This window comes from Salminus brasiliensis, chromosome 24, assembly GCF_030463535.1.
Source record: "Salminus brasiliensis chromosome 24, fSalBra1.hap2, whole genome shotgun sequence".
Lineage (NCBI taxonomy): Eukaryota > Metazoa > Chordata > Actinopteri > Characiformes > Bryconidae > Salminus > Salminus brasiliensis.
In genome coordinates, this window is record NC_132901.1 from 7,546,612 (window position 1) to 7,563,898 (window position 17,287).

At 39.1% G+C, this 17,287-nt stretch overlaps 2 protein-coding genes across 6 annotated transcripts in view; both read left to right on the top strand.

The window, feature by feature from the left end:
* LOC140547154 (LIM and calponin homology domains-containing protein 1-like) overlaps positions 1-17,287 on the top strand; it is a 62,444-nt gene that overhangs the window by 13,361 nt on the left and 31,796 nt on the right. For 4 of the 5 annotated variants that reach the window (XM_072670737.1, XM_072670739.1, XM_072670740.1 and 1 more), the window contains exons 2-8: positions 3,554-3,624; positions 3,870-3,939; positions 5,704-5,810; positions 6,007-6,037; positions 6,150-6,260; positions 6,732-6,933; positions 9,255-9,495. In XM_072670737.1, the coding sequence (XP_072526838.1) occupies positions 3,554-3,624; positions 3,870-3,939; positions 5,704-5,810; positions 6,007-6,037; positions 6,150-6,260; positions 6,732-6,933; positions 9,255-9,495 (833 nt within the window). Of the gene's footprint in view, positions 1-3,553; positions 3,625-3,869; positions 3,940-5,703; positions 5,811-6,006; positions 6,038-6,149; positions 6,261-6,731; positions 6,934-9,254; positions 9,496-10,913; positions 11,091-12,370; positions 12,709-15,656; positions 15,672-17,287 lie in introns of all 5 variants that reach the window. The other variant, XM_072670741.1, reaches the window with a different exon arrangement.
* Positions 12,900-15,139, top strand: LOC140547190 (uncharacterized). The gene is made up of 3 exons (XM_072670779.1): positions 12,900-12,931; positions 13,273-13,551; positions 14,549-15,139. Exons 1-3 carry the CDS (start codon positions 12,900-12,902, stop codon positions 14,862-14,864), a joined length of 627 nt encoding a protein of 208 aa, XP_072526880.1. The 3' UTR covers positions 14,865-15,139.

A 17,287-nucleotide genomic window follows, 5' to 3' on the forward strand; every position in this document is an offset into this window, starting at 1 on the left:
TCTGCCACCAGAACTTTTATTTGGTTCTTCCTGAAAGTGTCACCATTAATTATGTCCCTCTCTTCCCCCCCCCCTCTCTCTTTCTCTCTCTTTCCGTACTATTCTATTTTCCGGCATCTTTCTCTTTCTCATATTTCTTCACTCATTCTCTATCTCTGTTTCTTGCTCTAGTGTGTTTGCTGTCATTTTCCTGTCCTGGAAATGTTCAGTAATATTCATTATTCAAATGCTGTGTGTATGTGTTAGATGGAATTTTGAAATGCCAAAGGGTTATTTCTGACCCCGTGACCTGCAAAAACCGCTTAGTTCTAATCCAGACGGTGTTGTGTTCGTGTATCACATTGTGTCTGTGCATCGTACAGATTGTACTGTACAACAAATTCTGCAAGAGAATTAACAAGGCTTAATAGAAAAGGCAGTGTGTGTGTGTCTGGAAATGTGTGTAAAAATGTGTGTATGTGTATTCATGAGACTAATTTCAGTCTTACCCTTGGTCTACCTCCAATGCATTCATTCCAGACCTCTCCACTCTCTCTCTCTCTCTCTCTCTCTCTCTCTCTCTCTCTCTCTCTCTCTCTCTATCTCGCTCTCTGTGGGTGGGTGGGTGGGTGGGCGTGTTAGAATAGACAGTGACCTGTATTCCAGCTCTGGCACTAGCGCTCAGAACAGTCAGCAACAGCTGCAAACCCACACGGCAGGAAATCATTCCCAGACCACCCCTCCCCCCGCCCCCCCTCACAAAAAAAAACTGAACTAGGTCTGTATGAAAATGAAGCGCAAAGAAGCAGTGTATATATATATATATATAGGAAATACAGGACAATCCACTTAATTAGAGAAGAGCTAATTAAGTTAGAGGACAATAACTACAATAAGTTCAAAAATATTCAAAGATACCAAAAAAAATGCAAAAAAATGTTACGCTTTGAAAAGAGCTCATCCGATTCAGATAACATAGAAATGTATTGAGTTAATTGTGTATGCATCAATTTACCAGACAACCAAACCCAGTAGGATCTAGAAACAAAAACCATGTCTTCATTTGTAGTAGAGATGTGGAGTTTGCTTGTATTCAGATATTATTTATCTTGTGCAAATATTTACATTCTTAAACAGTTATTAAAACCCCCTCATTTAAATCCTAAATGGTTTGCCCTGCTCTCCACTAACTTTAAAAAGCCACATTTGTGGGTGGAGCATAAACAGAAGAGAAAGAAACATTTAAGGAATTTCCTAATCAAATGGTCCTCGGTTCTCTGTGTTGTCCTCTGTCAAGACAAAGTGACTGTTTATGGAGATGACCTATCTCAAATGGAGTTCCTCCTCTCATGCAAAGCATAGAGGAGGACAGGGACAGAGAAGAATAAGCAAAGATCTGTTCAGCGGATATTGCGCTGTTCAGGAGAACAATAGTGTATTCATTCTAATGAGATGTGTGTGTGTGTGTGTCTACGGGTGTGTGTATGCGGGTGTGAATGTGTTCATTTGCTCGGTTCTATTTATTTTCTCTTAATATTTCTTTTTTTTTGGTAGCTAATGTGTTTGTGTGTTTGTCAGACATCATTAAAGGTATTGGGAAATCCATATGTTGAGGTAGCTTCAGAAGTCTTTTGAACTTTCCATGCTCTTATTTTGGAATTTGTGTATATTACAAATAGTTATATAGATATATAGTCAGTTGTATTATCTGTAACCCTTGTAGTATCAGCGTTTTCTTGGACTGTGTAAAAGGTTCAAAATATACCTTAACGAACCTCCACTTAGTCTGTCCTAGCAGTTATAGCAAAAACTAATTTGTTATGGAACTACTTTTTGGTGGAAGTGGCAGTATTAAAGCATATTCAGTATGCAAATATATATATTTACTCAGCAGCTCCACACATCACTTTAAGTGATCAAATCATCAAATCAAAATCACATACATAGTCACGCATGGTACAACTAGCAGTGCAATGCTTTGGTAATTGCATGCTCACATGAAACATAAGATACAATAATAAGAGAATATATAAAATAAGATTATAATATTTAAAGTAATAATATGTAAAGTGTGGAAGAACAATATGTACACTAAATATACACAATATAGAACATATAATATATGTTAACTATATATGTATAACTATATTAGCATCATACCTCATAAACCAAAGAAGCAAACTAACACCAGATATGTATTGGCTGATCAACTCCATTTAATGGGGATTTTTTGGGCATACGTGTTGCTTTAAAATAGCAAAATATTCTTTGAGTGTTATTTTAAGTGAGGGCCGGCAAAAACATCCTCATGGAGTTTTGCTATTATTATTATGGAGACATCTGGTGTGTAGCCGTATAGGCCACACACACACACTTCCACTCTCAGTGGTAGGTGAAGGACGTTAGACAATTAGTGACCTCACCGTGCCTGATATAGACCTCAGCTGTTTCACAGTCTGAAGGAAGTATGTCTGTATGTCTTCCTCCATTTACACTTAAAACTCCTTTCCAAGTCATTAGGGGCATCATTCTATTTTGTGTGGCTTGTTGAAGAGATTGGTAAAGTAACTCTTAAGTGCTTAGGTCAAAACACTAACTTTTAGAATTTAATGTGCATGTAGTACATATATAAACATTTCTATGAGAAATTGGGATGGCAGTTTTTACTTATGTGAATATTTACCAGTGGCAGTCACATTTAGAAATTATGTTGTTCCACAAAGTTTTCCACCTAGCTCACAGTCCTAGAAAGCTTAATCATGCTAAAGCTTGCCCTCAAAATAATCTCTGTTTTGCCTTTTTGAATTGGGTGTCAGTGCAAGTCTTCTAATGGTTAAAGCGCATTATAGTCTCGACAGACTGACCATTTATATTTGTTGAATGAATCATAGTTGGCATTTGTCTCCCTGAGTGTACAACCAATTCCCTTGTTTTCTTTGTATCATTCTTCTGATACACTGGAGTGACACCAATTCACTGAAGACAACAGATTCTCAGAATAGCTCATTTAGTCATTCGACTCCTTCTCCCTTGGAAAAAATGCTAACACCACATCATCAGCACATTTTTAATGGCTAGAAGCAGCCCCATTTAACTTCATTATTGTAAAGCAAAAGCAGCACATGTCTTAAAACATACCCAATGGCATTTATGTAAAGTTGTTGAGGTCTGTTACTGAAAAATTCCACAATATTAATTCACAATTACTCCATCAGACTGGCAATCAAGAAGGTGTTCGTAATGTCAATTTGCACATACAAGTAAGATTGCTACAAATATCAAGTCGGTATTAAGTCAGTGAGCAACTAGAGTCTTTCGTGTTTAGCTTCAAGTCTCTGAAATAAATGTTTTAAATGATTAAAACACCTTTAAAAAAAAATTGGGCTGAATGAAAAGTGTTTTTTTTACATTCACCTTTATTACAAGCTTTTCAAGCTTGCTCTTAGCCTAGCCATTCTTCCTCTAATTTACTAATTGACTGTATTTTGTTTATCTTTTTTGTCTGAACTGAAGATTAATCTGGGTGTGTGGAAACTGACCTTATTTGTGTATTTGTCTTCTCTTGAAATGGCAGGCAGTGACGGGGAGAAGTTTTGGCGAGAAAGACTTTAGAAGTGGGCTGGAGAATGGCATTCTGCTTTGCGAGTAAGTGTTATAAGAAAGTTGCACTTGCTAATATGCCATGATGATGTCTACAAAAAGATTTTCTTCAATCCTGCCATTCACATTTTAGTGTTGATGTGTTATTAAAATGATGTGCTGTTGGTGCAAATAAATATGACAGAATTAATATTTGTCATATTTAAAATGGGTTAACAGAACAAAAGCCTGATATTTTAGATTGTGTTCTTCAGTGTCAGTTTTTAGAGTTTATTGTTCTTCTATTCCAGGTTGCTGAGTTCCATTAAACCAGGACTTGTGAAAAAAATTAACAGACTCCCAGCCCCCATCGCAGGACTAGTGAGTACTCGCAGTGTGTGTTTGTGTGTGCGCAGGGCTATTAGTCATTCATCTGCTGTAAGTGAGCTTTTCTTTCTTCTCTCAGCAACACATAGCCTAGAAGCAACACTGCTACAGGACAACAGGAGAAGTGGTTTTTTTTTTACAAGTCAAGTCAAGTGACTTTTATTTTCATTTCACAATAAGATGCAGACAGGTTAAAATGCTATGGGTAGTGGGGGCGGGGGTTTAGTTCAGTCTCTGTTGTTTAAAAGTCTGACTGCTTGTATTTATTCAGTTTTGTGTGGGATCTAATGCTCACACACAAAAAGTATTCTATGTAGTATTGAAAAAGGGTAATTTGACTCATGACAATAGTGGCATTTTAAAAAGAAAAATTGAGAAATTAATTGGAAGTCAATGTAAAAAGACTTTATTTTAGTATTCCATTATTTACATTATGTCAAGAAAAAGCAGATATATGTTTTTTTGCATGACAACAACAATAAGTGAAGAAAACCAGGTGAAGAGCCATCTCCTTTCGAGAACTCACTGGTCAATATATCTACAGAAGCACAAAGCCCAAGATCAGATATAGTTCTCAAGTCATGTTGCAAATCTGATTGTCATGCAGGGAACCTTTTTAACATGATTACTGCAACTCCCTTCTGGCTGGTCTCCGTTTTCGCACCATCAGGCCCCTGCAATTAATCCAGAATGCAGCGGCACAACCATGTTCAACTCCTTTGCTGCATTCTCTTTATTGGCTTCGTGTAGCTGCTCCCTGCACCAGATTCAGAACATCAGAAACCCACTCACTTCAAACGCAGACTGAAGACCCACCTCTTCCAATAGTACTTGGTGTGGTGTTATGGTCTCCAAACTGACTTTTCATTATATAGTAGTATCTAAGCTAAGTTATTTTTGGATCCTAGTGCATACAAACTAGTTAAGGGTATTTTTCTGAGTAAACAGTGAAGCACTTTTGTAAGATGCTCTGGATAAAAGCGTCTGCTAAATGCCTTAAATGTAAATGAGACATTTATACATTCAAGTTGTTCTTTGTGTAGTCAAGGCTTTGAATGCATGTTAATTCATCTTTAACAATTACATTCCATTACATGTTCAATTCAACAAGTCTCGGGTGCAAGAATGATGGCCAGCTTAGTATCAACTTGATATCAATCATAACTTTTATTCTGGTACCAGATTTATTCTATGGTGACCACCCTATGCCCCTAAGAATCATTAGTCTAGTCCACATGCACACATACAGTCTTAGTGAGTCAGTGTATGAGCTTGTTTACATCTTGCATTAACATGTGGTTCATTGTGTCTGATAATTGGATTCCACTTAAATTTTTCATTTGACTACTTGTTAATGGGGAATTCTACACGAAATTCTTCGCATTCAGTGGCGGCTTACCTGGGTTTTGAACCCACAACCCTGTGGGACCTGGAGCAAAAAGGGTTCAGTGCCTTGTTTAGCGCCACAATCAGTGTTTTGGTGTTTTAAACCCACAACCCACAACCACAACCCTTGCTCATTATTCCACAGGGTTGTGGGTTCAAAACCCAGGTAAGCCGCCACTGATTGTGAATTGAAGAATTCTGTTTTACTGTATAAGTATAATGACAATAAAGGTGCCAAAAAGATTTAAAATGTGTCCCTAATAGTAACGTAATCCAATCACCAAAAACACATGTTGATGCAAGGTGTAAACAGCCACTATGATTGCCTGGTGTGCATGATGTATAGGTGTAATGACTGTTTTTTTTTTCCAGGATAATCTCACTATGTTCCTGAGGGGGTGTGAGGAGTTAGGACTGAAAGGAACACAGCTGTTCGACCCTGGAGACCTGCAGGACACATCTATACGCCCTAACCTAACGTACGCTATGCTTTGTGTCTTTTAACTTGTTAATGTCTAGTTCAAATGCTTTTCTGTCAATAGTCCTAGCATGAGATGAAACAGCCTTCATTTTGGCTGTTGGGAATGTCAGTGTATGTGTCTACATTGTAAAAGATCTTACTTTATGCAAGTGTAGTTTTTCCATCTTAACTTTACTTCTTCGTTATTCTTCTAGGGGTTCAGACTGCAATCGAAAGCTGAAGAATGTGAGACATATTTTGGCTTTTGTTTGAAATTTTTCCTTGTTCTATACTTACAGTTTTGGATATGTGACCTTGTATTGTGTTTTGATTATCTCTTTTTGTGTGTAACGTTCAGGTATTGATTACTATTTACTGGCTGGGCAAAACTGCTAACAGTTGCACATCGTATAATGGTCCGACACTCGACCTGAAGGAATTTGAAGGCCTTCTGTCTATGATGAGGAAGGTAAAAGACCACATTAATATAGCTGACTATATAAAGCATTAGCCATAAAGGCAGACATCACCACTACTGATTACTTTTACTTTTACCGAGCAACCAACGGCAACCAACAATTACACTGACTTCATTACATTGAGTGTTAAATTGCAATTTAACATTTTAAATTCTATCAACTGGAAATATTTGTGATATATTATATTTGTAACTGATGTTGTTTGTCGGGCAACAGTTGTTAGAGAACAGTGGTAGGTGTAGTGGTAAATGTGGTTAATGCAGATTTTCTGTCTGTTCTTATTCACAAACCTTAACAAAAGTAAATATCGTGATATATGTCATGCATCATGAAAACATTATGTTGTTACATCACTCATCCTTAACAAGACTGTTAACGACTGGAAAATTTTGTTCTAAGCAGCATCCTCAAGTGGCCCTTGCTCATTATTTTAATTATGATTTTTGTGTGTTTGTGCACAGGAGTGTGTAAGTGAGGAGTCAGACTCTCCTAAGCGGAATATACGGGACAGTGGTTACATAGATAATTGGGAATCTGAGCGCTCTGATTCGCTGTCGCCGCCGAGGCATGGACGAGATGACTCTTTCGATAGCCTGGACTCTTTTGGTTCACGATCGCAACAAACACCTTCCCCTGACACTGTCCTCCGTGGCAACAGCGATGGTAAAACTCTTCTCTACTCACTTTCTCTCTCTCTCTCTCCCCCATCTATATCTTGATGCATGCATTGATCCCTATAGTGAGCAATATGATTTACAGCAATAACAACAATATTAATATTAATTATTAGGGATGTAAAGTTTCACAAATCAATTTGATACAATAGCATGTATATACAATAGCAATGATATAGTTGTGTCTCGATTTGTTGCTGCAATTCAGGTCACTGTCTGTGAGGAGTTCTGTGTTCTGTGTGTTCTCCATGTATCTGTATTCTGAGTTTCTTCTGGGTATTCTGGTTTACTCCCACCTCCAAAAATCACCCTAGGTGTGAGTGCATGTGTGAGTGGTTGTGTGTGTGGTACTGTACGATGGACTGGCATCCTGTGCTGAGTGTATTGCTGTTTGCAAGTAATTCCAGGTAGGCTCCTGCTGTCCTGCAACAAGATAAAATGTTAACCCCGACTTTCTTAATGAGTATAATCAAATCATAACCTTTTATCCTATGGACACACACACTGAGGCCAGACTTCATATCCTAATGGCCTGTCCAGTCAGTGAATATTTGGGCTAGAACAGCTGGCCACAGACACACACTACCGTGAACACACACTCATGTACAGTTGTCAGCTTTATAGGCCAACATGGCACATGCAGCTGTTTAAATGAGGACATATTACAGAGTGTGAGATTCACATGAGAACTGTAATCTGTGACTGATCAGTGCACCCAGAAAGAGAGAGAGAGTGTGTGTGTGTGTGAGAGAGAGAGAAAGAGAGAAAGGAACCTATATATATATATATATATATATATATATATATATAAAATAGATTCCTTTCTCTCTCTCTCTCTCTCTCTATAGGTATATAGGAGAGAATATATATATATATATATATATATATATATATATATATATATATAGAGAGAGAGAGAGAGAGAGAATCAGAAAAGAGGAAGAGAGTGCAAGAGAGAGAATAACAGAAAGACAATGTGAGAGAAAGAGAATAAAAGAAAGAGAAAGCGCAGAAGACTAGAGAGAAAAGACTAAGAATGCGTAAGAACGAAAGATGCACAGCAAGAGAAAGACAGAGAGAAAAGTGCAAAAGAGCAAGAGAAAGAACAAAAGATGGAAAAAGAGTACAGCTAGTACAGCTCAAGTTACTTAGCCAATTCCACCTGCTAACTAAGTCTCCTAGTATCATGCAATGCTACCAATACTGGGAGGGTGAAGTATAACATGTACTTCCTCTGACATCTTGTGTCGCTAATTTAATGCCATTGGACAGCTCAACACGCTTGGAGGAGAATGCAAACTGTCCAGTTCTATTTCACCAGCTAACAGAACCCCCCTAGTATTATTGTGAGTGGTGGGGGAGGGGCTGTCTCACCCAGAGAGAACTGGCTGGGACTCCCGGGCACGGATAGCTGTGGCATCACCTGGAGTTGAACTCCTGATCTCCAAATGACAGGGGTCAATTCTTAGTTGTCATTGTTGTCAGTGTGGTTCTAGATAACGTGGTGTTGACAGTATTTCCAGATGAACAAAGATGAAATTAGGTTCAAGTAAAGTGCTCCCATTTCAAGCTAACTACTATTTTTGCTGCTGCCATATTTCAGGTGCTGCCCTTGACTATTTGACATCACCCAAAGTGCCAGCTACTGGATATATTACTTTATTTGTTCCCTTGACATTCATTAACTATTTTTAAGAACAAAAGAGACAATTATTAAAGAACAAGAGATTAATTAAAGCTATTTTATTGCTAGCCTGATGCTGGTAGTGTTTTGAGGAGGTTATACATGGCAGAAATCTTGCCATAGACTTAAACTGCTGTATTACATTATTAGTTGACTTTTGCTCACAGAGCCCACCAGTGAATCTATTGGTTGACTAGTCTAATATGCAATCTTTAGGCTTTCGCCCCAGACCCAGTACTCTCATACCCACACACAAGCCGAAGTTAATCAGTTGTATCAGATCCCTGGGGCATTCTGAATGGAGGTCAGTGGGCAGACTGTTGCCTGAGTGCACCAATCTCAAATATTTATGGATGTGTTTTTGTGTATGTGTGGATGGGTAATGTGGATCAACAGTGGCATTGTTACCTGTTTGATAGGAGCCCCCTGCTGGCTGCATTTATGAAATGTATTTTTATGAACACGAGCCGGTCAACAGTTATCATCAGGGTTGGATGTGCAAACGAGGCAAAACTATCAGTTCTGACACTCAATTTGCTTATAGATTAACCACCTACTGATCTTGTAATGTATAACCTAGTTCCAGGGTGTGAAAAATAAAACCAAATTCGTTCTTTCTATTTCAGACTCAGAGGGCGATGGTGGATCCCGGAGGTTGCCAGATGTGCGTAAAGATGACATGTCTGCCCGCCGGGTGTCCTATAAAGAGCCTCGTGCTGCCATGCCATTTAACCAGTATCTTCCCAACAAGAGCAACCAGACCAACTACATTCCTGCTCCGCTAAGGAAAAGGAGGAGTGAGCGAGAGGAAGAGTGGAGAAGCACTAGCAATGCCACCTCTCCTGTTGGAGGAGAGAGACCACTCAGGTATTGATAACTGAGACCGGAAGTTAAAAGACCTTTCTTTTTTCCCAGGAGAAAAACCGAAGTCTGTCATTGTTTCCAGTTAAGTTCAGTGTGTTTATCTTTCTACAGCTGACAGGGATGCTGCAGACTACTAGCTGACCCTGCTATTTAAATTACACCAGACTAAGTGTAAAATACCAGTTTACAGAACAGCATAAAGCAATAGTTTATCCAAAAATGTAATTGACATAGTTTCCATCCCAACGCAAGTAGTTAGCCATGACAAGTGTATGGTGTCTGGTGTGCCTTTTTTGTAGCATTGCAGTGGTGTGACTTAGCTGTAAGTGACACGTGCCTCTAAAATGTCTAAAGTGCCCATTTTGTGGAAAACACATTTTCCTCACTATTGTATAATAGAATTCACATTGTGAATTGTGCAAGAAATTAAAATCTACTTTTCAACCCCCTAGTCCATATAGACCATGTATGGAAACTAGGCTTTTGTTTTTAGTTATATAGTTTTTGTGGCCCTGTAAAAATCAAAAAAACAACAACAGCCAATCAGGTTATGAACAGAACACATTCACATATTGTCATACCCATTTCATTGTTAACAGACCATCAAAAATCGTCCAAAAGCAGAAAGAGCCCATTTAATGGATAAAGGATGGAAGATGATCATGTAAAAATGAATGATCACACAAATGTTATAAGTCGACCTCACGCGAAAAATATATAGCATTTTAAGATGTGATTTTGGTTTGGGGTGAAAATGCCCAATTTTGGCTTTACGAGCCCTTTTACAACCCTGTTATTGTACTTCCGAATTAAACAAAAAAATTATTTTTGGGCTTATGGAAAAAATTATGAGCTCTGCTTATATTGGTTTACAATACCACAACAGCCACATAGCCTAGCATAGCAATATTGTTTGACACTGTAACAGCAACATTGTAGTTATGTTTTGGAATTATTCCTGAGTCTTACTGGATAGTGCTGCTCTTAGTGTCCTCTGTGTTCGCTCAGCTCCAGCTAGCCGTTCCTCTGTTGGTGGCTTTCGCTGGTGTGCTAGGTATATACTTTTTTGTTTGAGGTTCAAATTATGTAACATCTATGTATCAAGCTCTCAATATTCAACTATGCCAAGGAAAATAAAGTTTTCTATTCTAGGGCACATACTTTTGCCCAGTGCATCCTAAAGAAGCACACTTCAGATGCTAAACCTGTCATTCCTAATTAACTACATTTGGGCTAAAAGGAACTTATGTAAATTAGACATTGTAGCAGGTTTCAGACAGTTACTTGTGCAACTCTTGTCTGAACTGTGTGGGCTGTCTGAACAAACATAAACACACACATACATGCCTTCCAGGAAATACCACTTCATCAGGTTTGTCTTAAAACACTATTGGCTTTCTCTTCTGCTGTATGTGTGTCAGAGAGGAGTGTGTTGGTGTACTAAGAGAAGGGGGTATCAGCCCCAACTCCCAGAAAACTGTCACCTGGAATGTTGCAAAAGGGTCAGAGCCTGAGCTTGGGGAGGATGAGCTGAAGAAGATGAAAAAGTTAGAGAAGGCAGGGATTAAAGTGTTGCCAGCCTCTGTGCGATATGACAGGTCAGAGGGACGTTGTAACAGTTGTTATGTATGTATGTGTTGGGAGTTCACACACTAATGAGAGTGCATGAGTGTGTGTATGTTTGTGTGTGCCCACCTTACTTCACTGACAGAAATTTGTTTATTGAGTGTATGCCATCCACTACATTCGATACAAGATGCACAGATTCTCTTGACAGGTGTGGTGTGCAGAGAGCTGTATGTGCATGATATTGAGTTTTTTGACTGGAATTGATTTTTTTCTCATGGGCTTGTAGAATAACTGGATGCTGCCAGCTGGAATCTGCTTGCTGGACTACTCAAAACAATACATTTGAAATGGCACATTAAGTGTTACAATACAAGCTTCTTGTAGAGTTACTAATAAGGTTACTTAGTATAGGAATTCTGATAGACTTCTTTACAATTACTTACTTACTAAGGATTATAGTAAAGGATTTTTCTAGGATTGCTTATATGGTTTTCAGTTTTTATGGGGTTACAAATAGGATTCTTATAAGTTTGTGGTAATGAATGGCTATAATAAAGGGTTCTTATATAGTTACTAATAGGGTACTTACTTCATGTTTGCCTGTGTACCAGTATAGTTATGGGGTTAATGGTTACAAAAAGTCTTATAACTTATAGGCTACTTTGTAATTACAAAATATTTGCAATAAAGTGTTCCTAAAGGTTTACTAATAGGATTCTTAATTTTTTACCTGCCAACCAGTAGGATTTAGTTAGATTTACTGATATTTATTTATTTATTAATTAATTAAAAGTGGTTCATACTGAATGGATTTTTATAGGGTTACCAATAGGATAACATTTTATAGGGATACACAGGCTTTAATATTATATAATTAAAATATTAATACTACATTTTTATAACTTTAAGTAAATTACATGATACATTACAGAAGTCTTATATCTAATAACTCAAGGATAATAATAAATGATAATAGGTGTTATGTATTTTTGTAACCCTGTTCATACTTTGCCTGCATTCTTAAAAGTTTTCATTTGTGCCTTGTCTGCATCCATTACACAGCGTATATTGTGTAGTAGTAGTTGTTGTATCTGTTTTGCTTACGACTATAGTTGCCGTGACGGTGGCTTGCAATGGCATTTGATTCAGTTTGATAAATCGCCTTATCCCACAACTAATCCTTTCTCGAAAGTGCATTGGATGTGAGTTATGGATTGAAGGCACTAACGTTTCAGTGCTCGACAAACGTGGAATGTACATTGGACACGGAATGTAAACTGTTGTTGCCATGCCAACCTGCTCCCTCCAGTCCTAAGGTGTTTGGTGTAGAGCCTGATCAACCCAAGTCCCCATCACCGGACATTATCCTCCGGTGTGACAATGAGTTTCTGAGGGGGGACCACCCGCATGAATGGGATGCCAATGAGGATGACGAAGATGACGATGTAGAGAGGAGAGTCCCGGACATCCAAAAAGATGATTTGGCATCCCGAAGAGCACGCATGAACCAATCCCGACCCAATGTGACGCATCACTTTTTGCCAGTGGGGTGTAGCAGGAAGGATCAAGAGCGGTGGGAGGGGATCCGGCTGGCTTCCCAGCATGCAGTGCTGGAGAGGATGGAGAAAATGGAGCAGGAGAGAAGGTGTGTAGGCAGTGCGTACAAAGGAGGCAGGGTCTACTAATACAACAAAAATAATAATCTGTAAAATATGCAAAAACAGGTGAAAAATATATTTGTTGATTATCAAATTGCACATATGACTGCACACACTAATTAAATGCTGTTTTAATATAAGAAGAATTGTTGACTGCTTGGCAACTATTGCTCATTGTTAATGAATAATGAGGTGTTCTCACGCCTGAAAAGGTATTTGACTGATAAGTAAGTAGAGTGTTTGAATAGCCGTTTTTCAAACACCCTCTGACACTGATTGTTGTAACAGTTGTTGTAACGTATTGTTTTAATAATCAACCAAAGGTACCTAGAATTCTGAAGCAGTCTTAGCAAAATCCTAACTGAAGGATTTTTAATACAATCCTAATATGAGTATTTTAATTACATAAAGTGATGAGGTTGTCATCATTGATTCATTCTGCCTTTCTTTTTCTCTCCTGTCTGTATGCAATCAAATGTCTTTGTTGCTGGTATGTGTTGGGTCTGTGTGTGTGCTTTGGGGTGCTGTTTTTTGTCCCATTGCCGTGACACAGCGAGGCTGACTCTGCCTCCTCTAAAGTGTCAATTATAACCCGTAAAGAGAACCCCTTTCTCACTCCTCATGGGAAAAAGAGGACTGAGGAAGAGGAGAGTGATAAGGAGGGAGGGGGGCGGGCAGTGGTGCCAAACCGGTATACAGACGACCTGGCCAGAAGAAGAGCTCAGAGCAGGACCGGCCCACAAAGAGACCCCCGTCAGTCTCTGGTTCAAACAGCCATCACTCAGTCTGACCTTGAGAAGTGGCAGAGGCTTTCGTTGAACACTGAAAACAGGTGCTTTGAAATAACAAAGCAATGCCTTCACTGATAGAAATACACATACACACACATTTATACACAGAGACAGATATAGACAGATACAGACTAGTTCTTTTATGTCTTAAAAAAGTTAAAGGGCCCATATAAAGGAAATTCTGAACTCCAAAAGTTTAATAATGTTTACAAACTAATATTATAGCACCATGCGGTCCATGGCGGATCACTGCCACTATGTGAGTGGGAAGCCCAGGATATATGGAAACTAAGAAGTCAACCAGTCACATCAAATGAATAATTAAAAAAAAAAAAAAAAAACATTTTCATTTGAAAAATGGTCATGCATTTTTGGTACATAAAACCAAACAAACATTTTAATTAGACTATGCATGTAGATAAAAGTTGAAAGATTTAGAACGTAGGTCTTCTGTTATTTTACTAAATAACTAAACTAAAGCCTTGGGAAATGTTACAAGTTTTTTTTTGTCATTTGCTTGCATTCTGGGAAGGTTTTCAGTCATTCAGATTAGTGATTCCCAACCCCGGTCCTTAATTTTAGTGTTCCAACACACCTGATCCAAAACAGCTTTGTTAATTAGCCTATCCTGAGGCCTGAATATGATGTGTTAGAGCAGAAAACCACTAAAATGTGTAGGACAGGGGGTCCTCTAGGACCAAGGCTGGAAACCACTGGCCCAGATCATTCAATTATCTAGTAATAGTAAGTCAGAAAAAAATACATCTTGTATGGTCTTGAACAGGGGTGTCCTATGCAGTCCGCAAAGGACTGGTATGGCTACAGGTTTTCATTCCAACAAAGCTGGAGCAGACATGATCAACGGTTTGAAGACTCAACTGATGTTTGTTTGGCATGAAAACCTTTAGATACACCTTTTGAGGACTAAAAAATCCCGAGAGGCTTCACAAGATTCTACCACAAGCTTTTAACTAGTTTTAACATGGTAGCTGTTTGTATGCTTTAACAACATAACATGGCCACCTTGTTTTTCTTTAGCGAGGCCTCCCCTGCTGAGGTGTCAATCATAACTCATAAGGACAACACCTTCCTGACACCTGAAAAAGTGAGGGAGAGAGAGGATGAGAAGAAGTATGATAATGAGGGAGAGACAGAGGAAAAAGGGAGGGCAGTGGTGCCTAATGTACAGAAAGATGACCTTGCCAGGAGGCGTGGCCAAACGGTTGCCATCCCACAGCAGGACCCTCGACTGACGCTGATTCAGACCGCCATCACTCAGTCAGACTTGGAGAAGTGGCAGAGGCTCAAGATGAGCACAGAGAGCAGGTGCCTGACCGCTTGCCTTTACCTTTGACTGCAGATTTAATTCACCACTGACCTTAATATCTGACATATTTTATACTGTCATAAACATTTATTCAAGCACCTTCTGGTTTTATATTAATAATTATACACCAATCAACCATAATATTAAAACCACCTACCTACTACTGTGTAGGCCCCTCTCCAAAACAACCATAACCCATTGATATTGACCTTTAACAACATAACACAGGACCTTTAAAAGCGGTCTGTTGTATCTGGTACAGAGATATTTGCAGCAGATCCTTAATTTAATTAAAGTTGTGAGATGGGGGTCATGGGTCGCATAAATGACCTTTGGATGCACATGACCCTGTTGCCAGGTCACTGTTTACCTTCCTTAATACCTTATTAACATAAACATCACAATTAGGGCCTTAGGCTTCAAACACATCATAGACACAATAAGCCCATGCTCAGATTTTTTGTTATACTTACCTATTTTTCCTGCTTAAAACATGTCATTGTTATGTTTATTTTTACCAACCTAGTTGCTTCTGGACCCTTTTTCCCCTAAAGATTAATTCTCTCCGTCCAGTTTAATGAATAGAGGCCCACTCAAATGAAGCTGGTGTAAAGTCGGCTTGGTTACAGGCTGACTGCCAACAAACTCTAGCTTTGTTGGTGCTGTGAATGTTATGGAAATTGGTTTTGGGCATTTGTGCTGTGTAGCTGTTGTGTAGATGTTGCAGGGTCTGGTGTGTGGAAAGCATGATCTGCTATGATTATGTACCGTAGGAGATGCCCTTTGAAAGATTTAGGCATTACCCACAGTGTGTGTGAGCACAAAACGGTCCCAGTTTCTAGTCTCCACATTTCTTTAATAATTAAAGCAAGAATTCTTTTTATATCCATCTTTTACAAAGTTAGTACAAATAAGACAGCTTGTAAAAGCATTTACTTTTTTTTGGGCATCAAGTGTTAGAATAGCTGCTGCTTAGAAGAGTCTTTGGCTGGGACAAATTTTGATTAGGATTTTTTTAAAAGTATCACCTAACCCTTTTCTAATGATTGATACAAACAATAACCCTAACAAGCCAATTATGGTCTAGACCTTGGTAAAAGTTAAATGAAAGCTGCCAAAACATTTGCATTGTGCTCCTGTCCCTTTTTTAATCTTAAATTGTACAAAATAAAAAAAAAAAACAATATAATATAATAATCTTGCTTAAAATATTATAAAGAAACTTTATGCCTTTTGGAGGTCAGTTAATCATTTCCTCAATTAGCTATTCACAGTAGCAAACATTTTTGTTTGTTGTGGGTTTTTTAGATTGTTAATGGCTAGTGGCTAGTGTATTTGAAGGTGTGTGTGGAAACCAACAACTCCAGAGTAAAAACTGTCCCTCAGTCTGATAACAACTTTTCTGTATGACAGTAAGACAGACAGACAAACAGACTATTCAGTATGGTCCATTTTCACCTTTGTTGACATTTTCAGCTTTAAATATTTTACACTTGTATATGTGTATTTGGCCCTATATGATGTGTAACTGCCTGTACCTTGTATGTGGTGTGAATGGCTGTGTCTGTGTGAATGATGCGCCTGTATGTGTGTGTATGTGACGCGTCTGTATGCATGTGGTGTGTCTGTGTGTATTCAGTGACTTGCCCCCTGCGCCGCTGTGTCAGGCCTGTCTTGAGAAAGGTTCCATCCTTGCCACCCCCTCAGCGAAGGCTGCCAGGGGCGACCTGGCTACCAGCCGAGGGCGTTCCCCCGGTGACCGGCGGCGCTTTGTGACGTTTGGGGGGGTGACTGAGATGGAGAGTGTTTCATGGAGAGAGGAGGAAGAGATGAGGAGAGAGGGAGAGAAGGATGAGTCAGAGGCTTTTCGACAGCTCCTCTCCACAGCAACTGTTGCCATGCCCACCGTTGGGGTAAGCCCAGGGCTAACAGCGGAGGGAGCGGTGGGCAGGTAGGGAGAGAGAGAGAGAGAGTAGGACAGACACACACACACCCCACTACCTTTTCAGACACATATACAATGTGCTTAAAGAGACATGGTGTAAAATAACACAAAAGATGCATTCAAACACACAAAGCCACAGAAACACACACACACACACACATTTTGCTTGCTGAATGGCATGGTTCTACTCTCCCCTCCAACAGCAACAGTAGTTTGTAACTCAGTGAGTGAATGATTTGGCAAACTTTCTTACTAAGACTCACACAAACACGCACACACGCACACACACACACACACACACACACACACACACACAAACACACACTGGGAAGCCTGGATTAATTGGTGCTGATGTAGGCAGGTGTGATTGGGAGAGTATTGTTAGAAGCTACTTCAACAGCGCTGCAGTGACTGGTTGCATCTGCTTTGTCTCATGTCTGTTTAAAGGTACACTAAGAGCATTCCTTATCCCTATTTAAAGGAATGCTGCAGTCAAAATAATATG

What these genes read in the sequence shown, in the direction of transcription:
- LOC140547190 (XM_072670779.1), top strand. Translation starts at nt 12,900, where the DNA reads ATGAATAATGAGGTGTTCTCACGCCTGAAAAG. An exon ending in GTGTTCTCACGCCTGAAAAG is followed by an intron (nt 12,932 to 13,272) that starts GTATTTGACTGA and finishes GCCGTGACACAG; the next exon opens with CGAGGCTGACTCTGCCTCCT. An exon ending in TCGTTGAACACTGAAAACAG is followed by an intron (nt 13,552 to 14,548) that starts GTGCTTTGAAAT and finishes GTTTTTCTTTAG; the next exon opens with CGAGGCCTCCCCTGCTGAGG.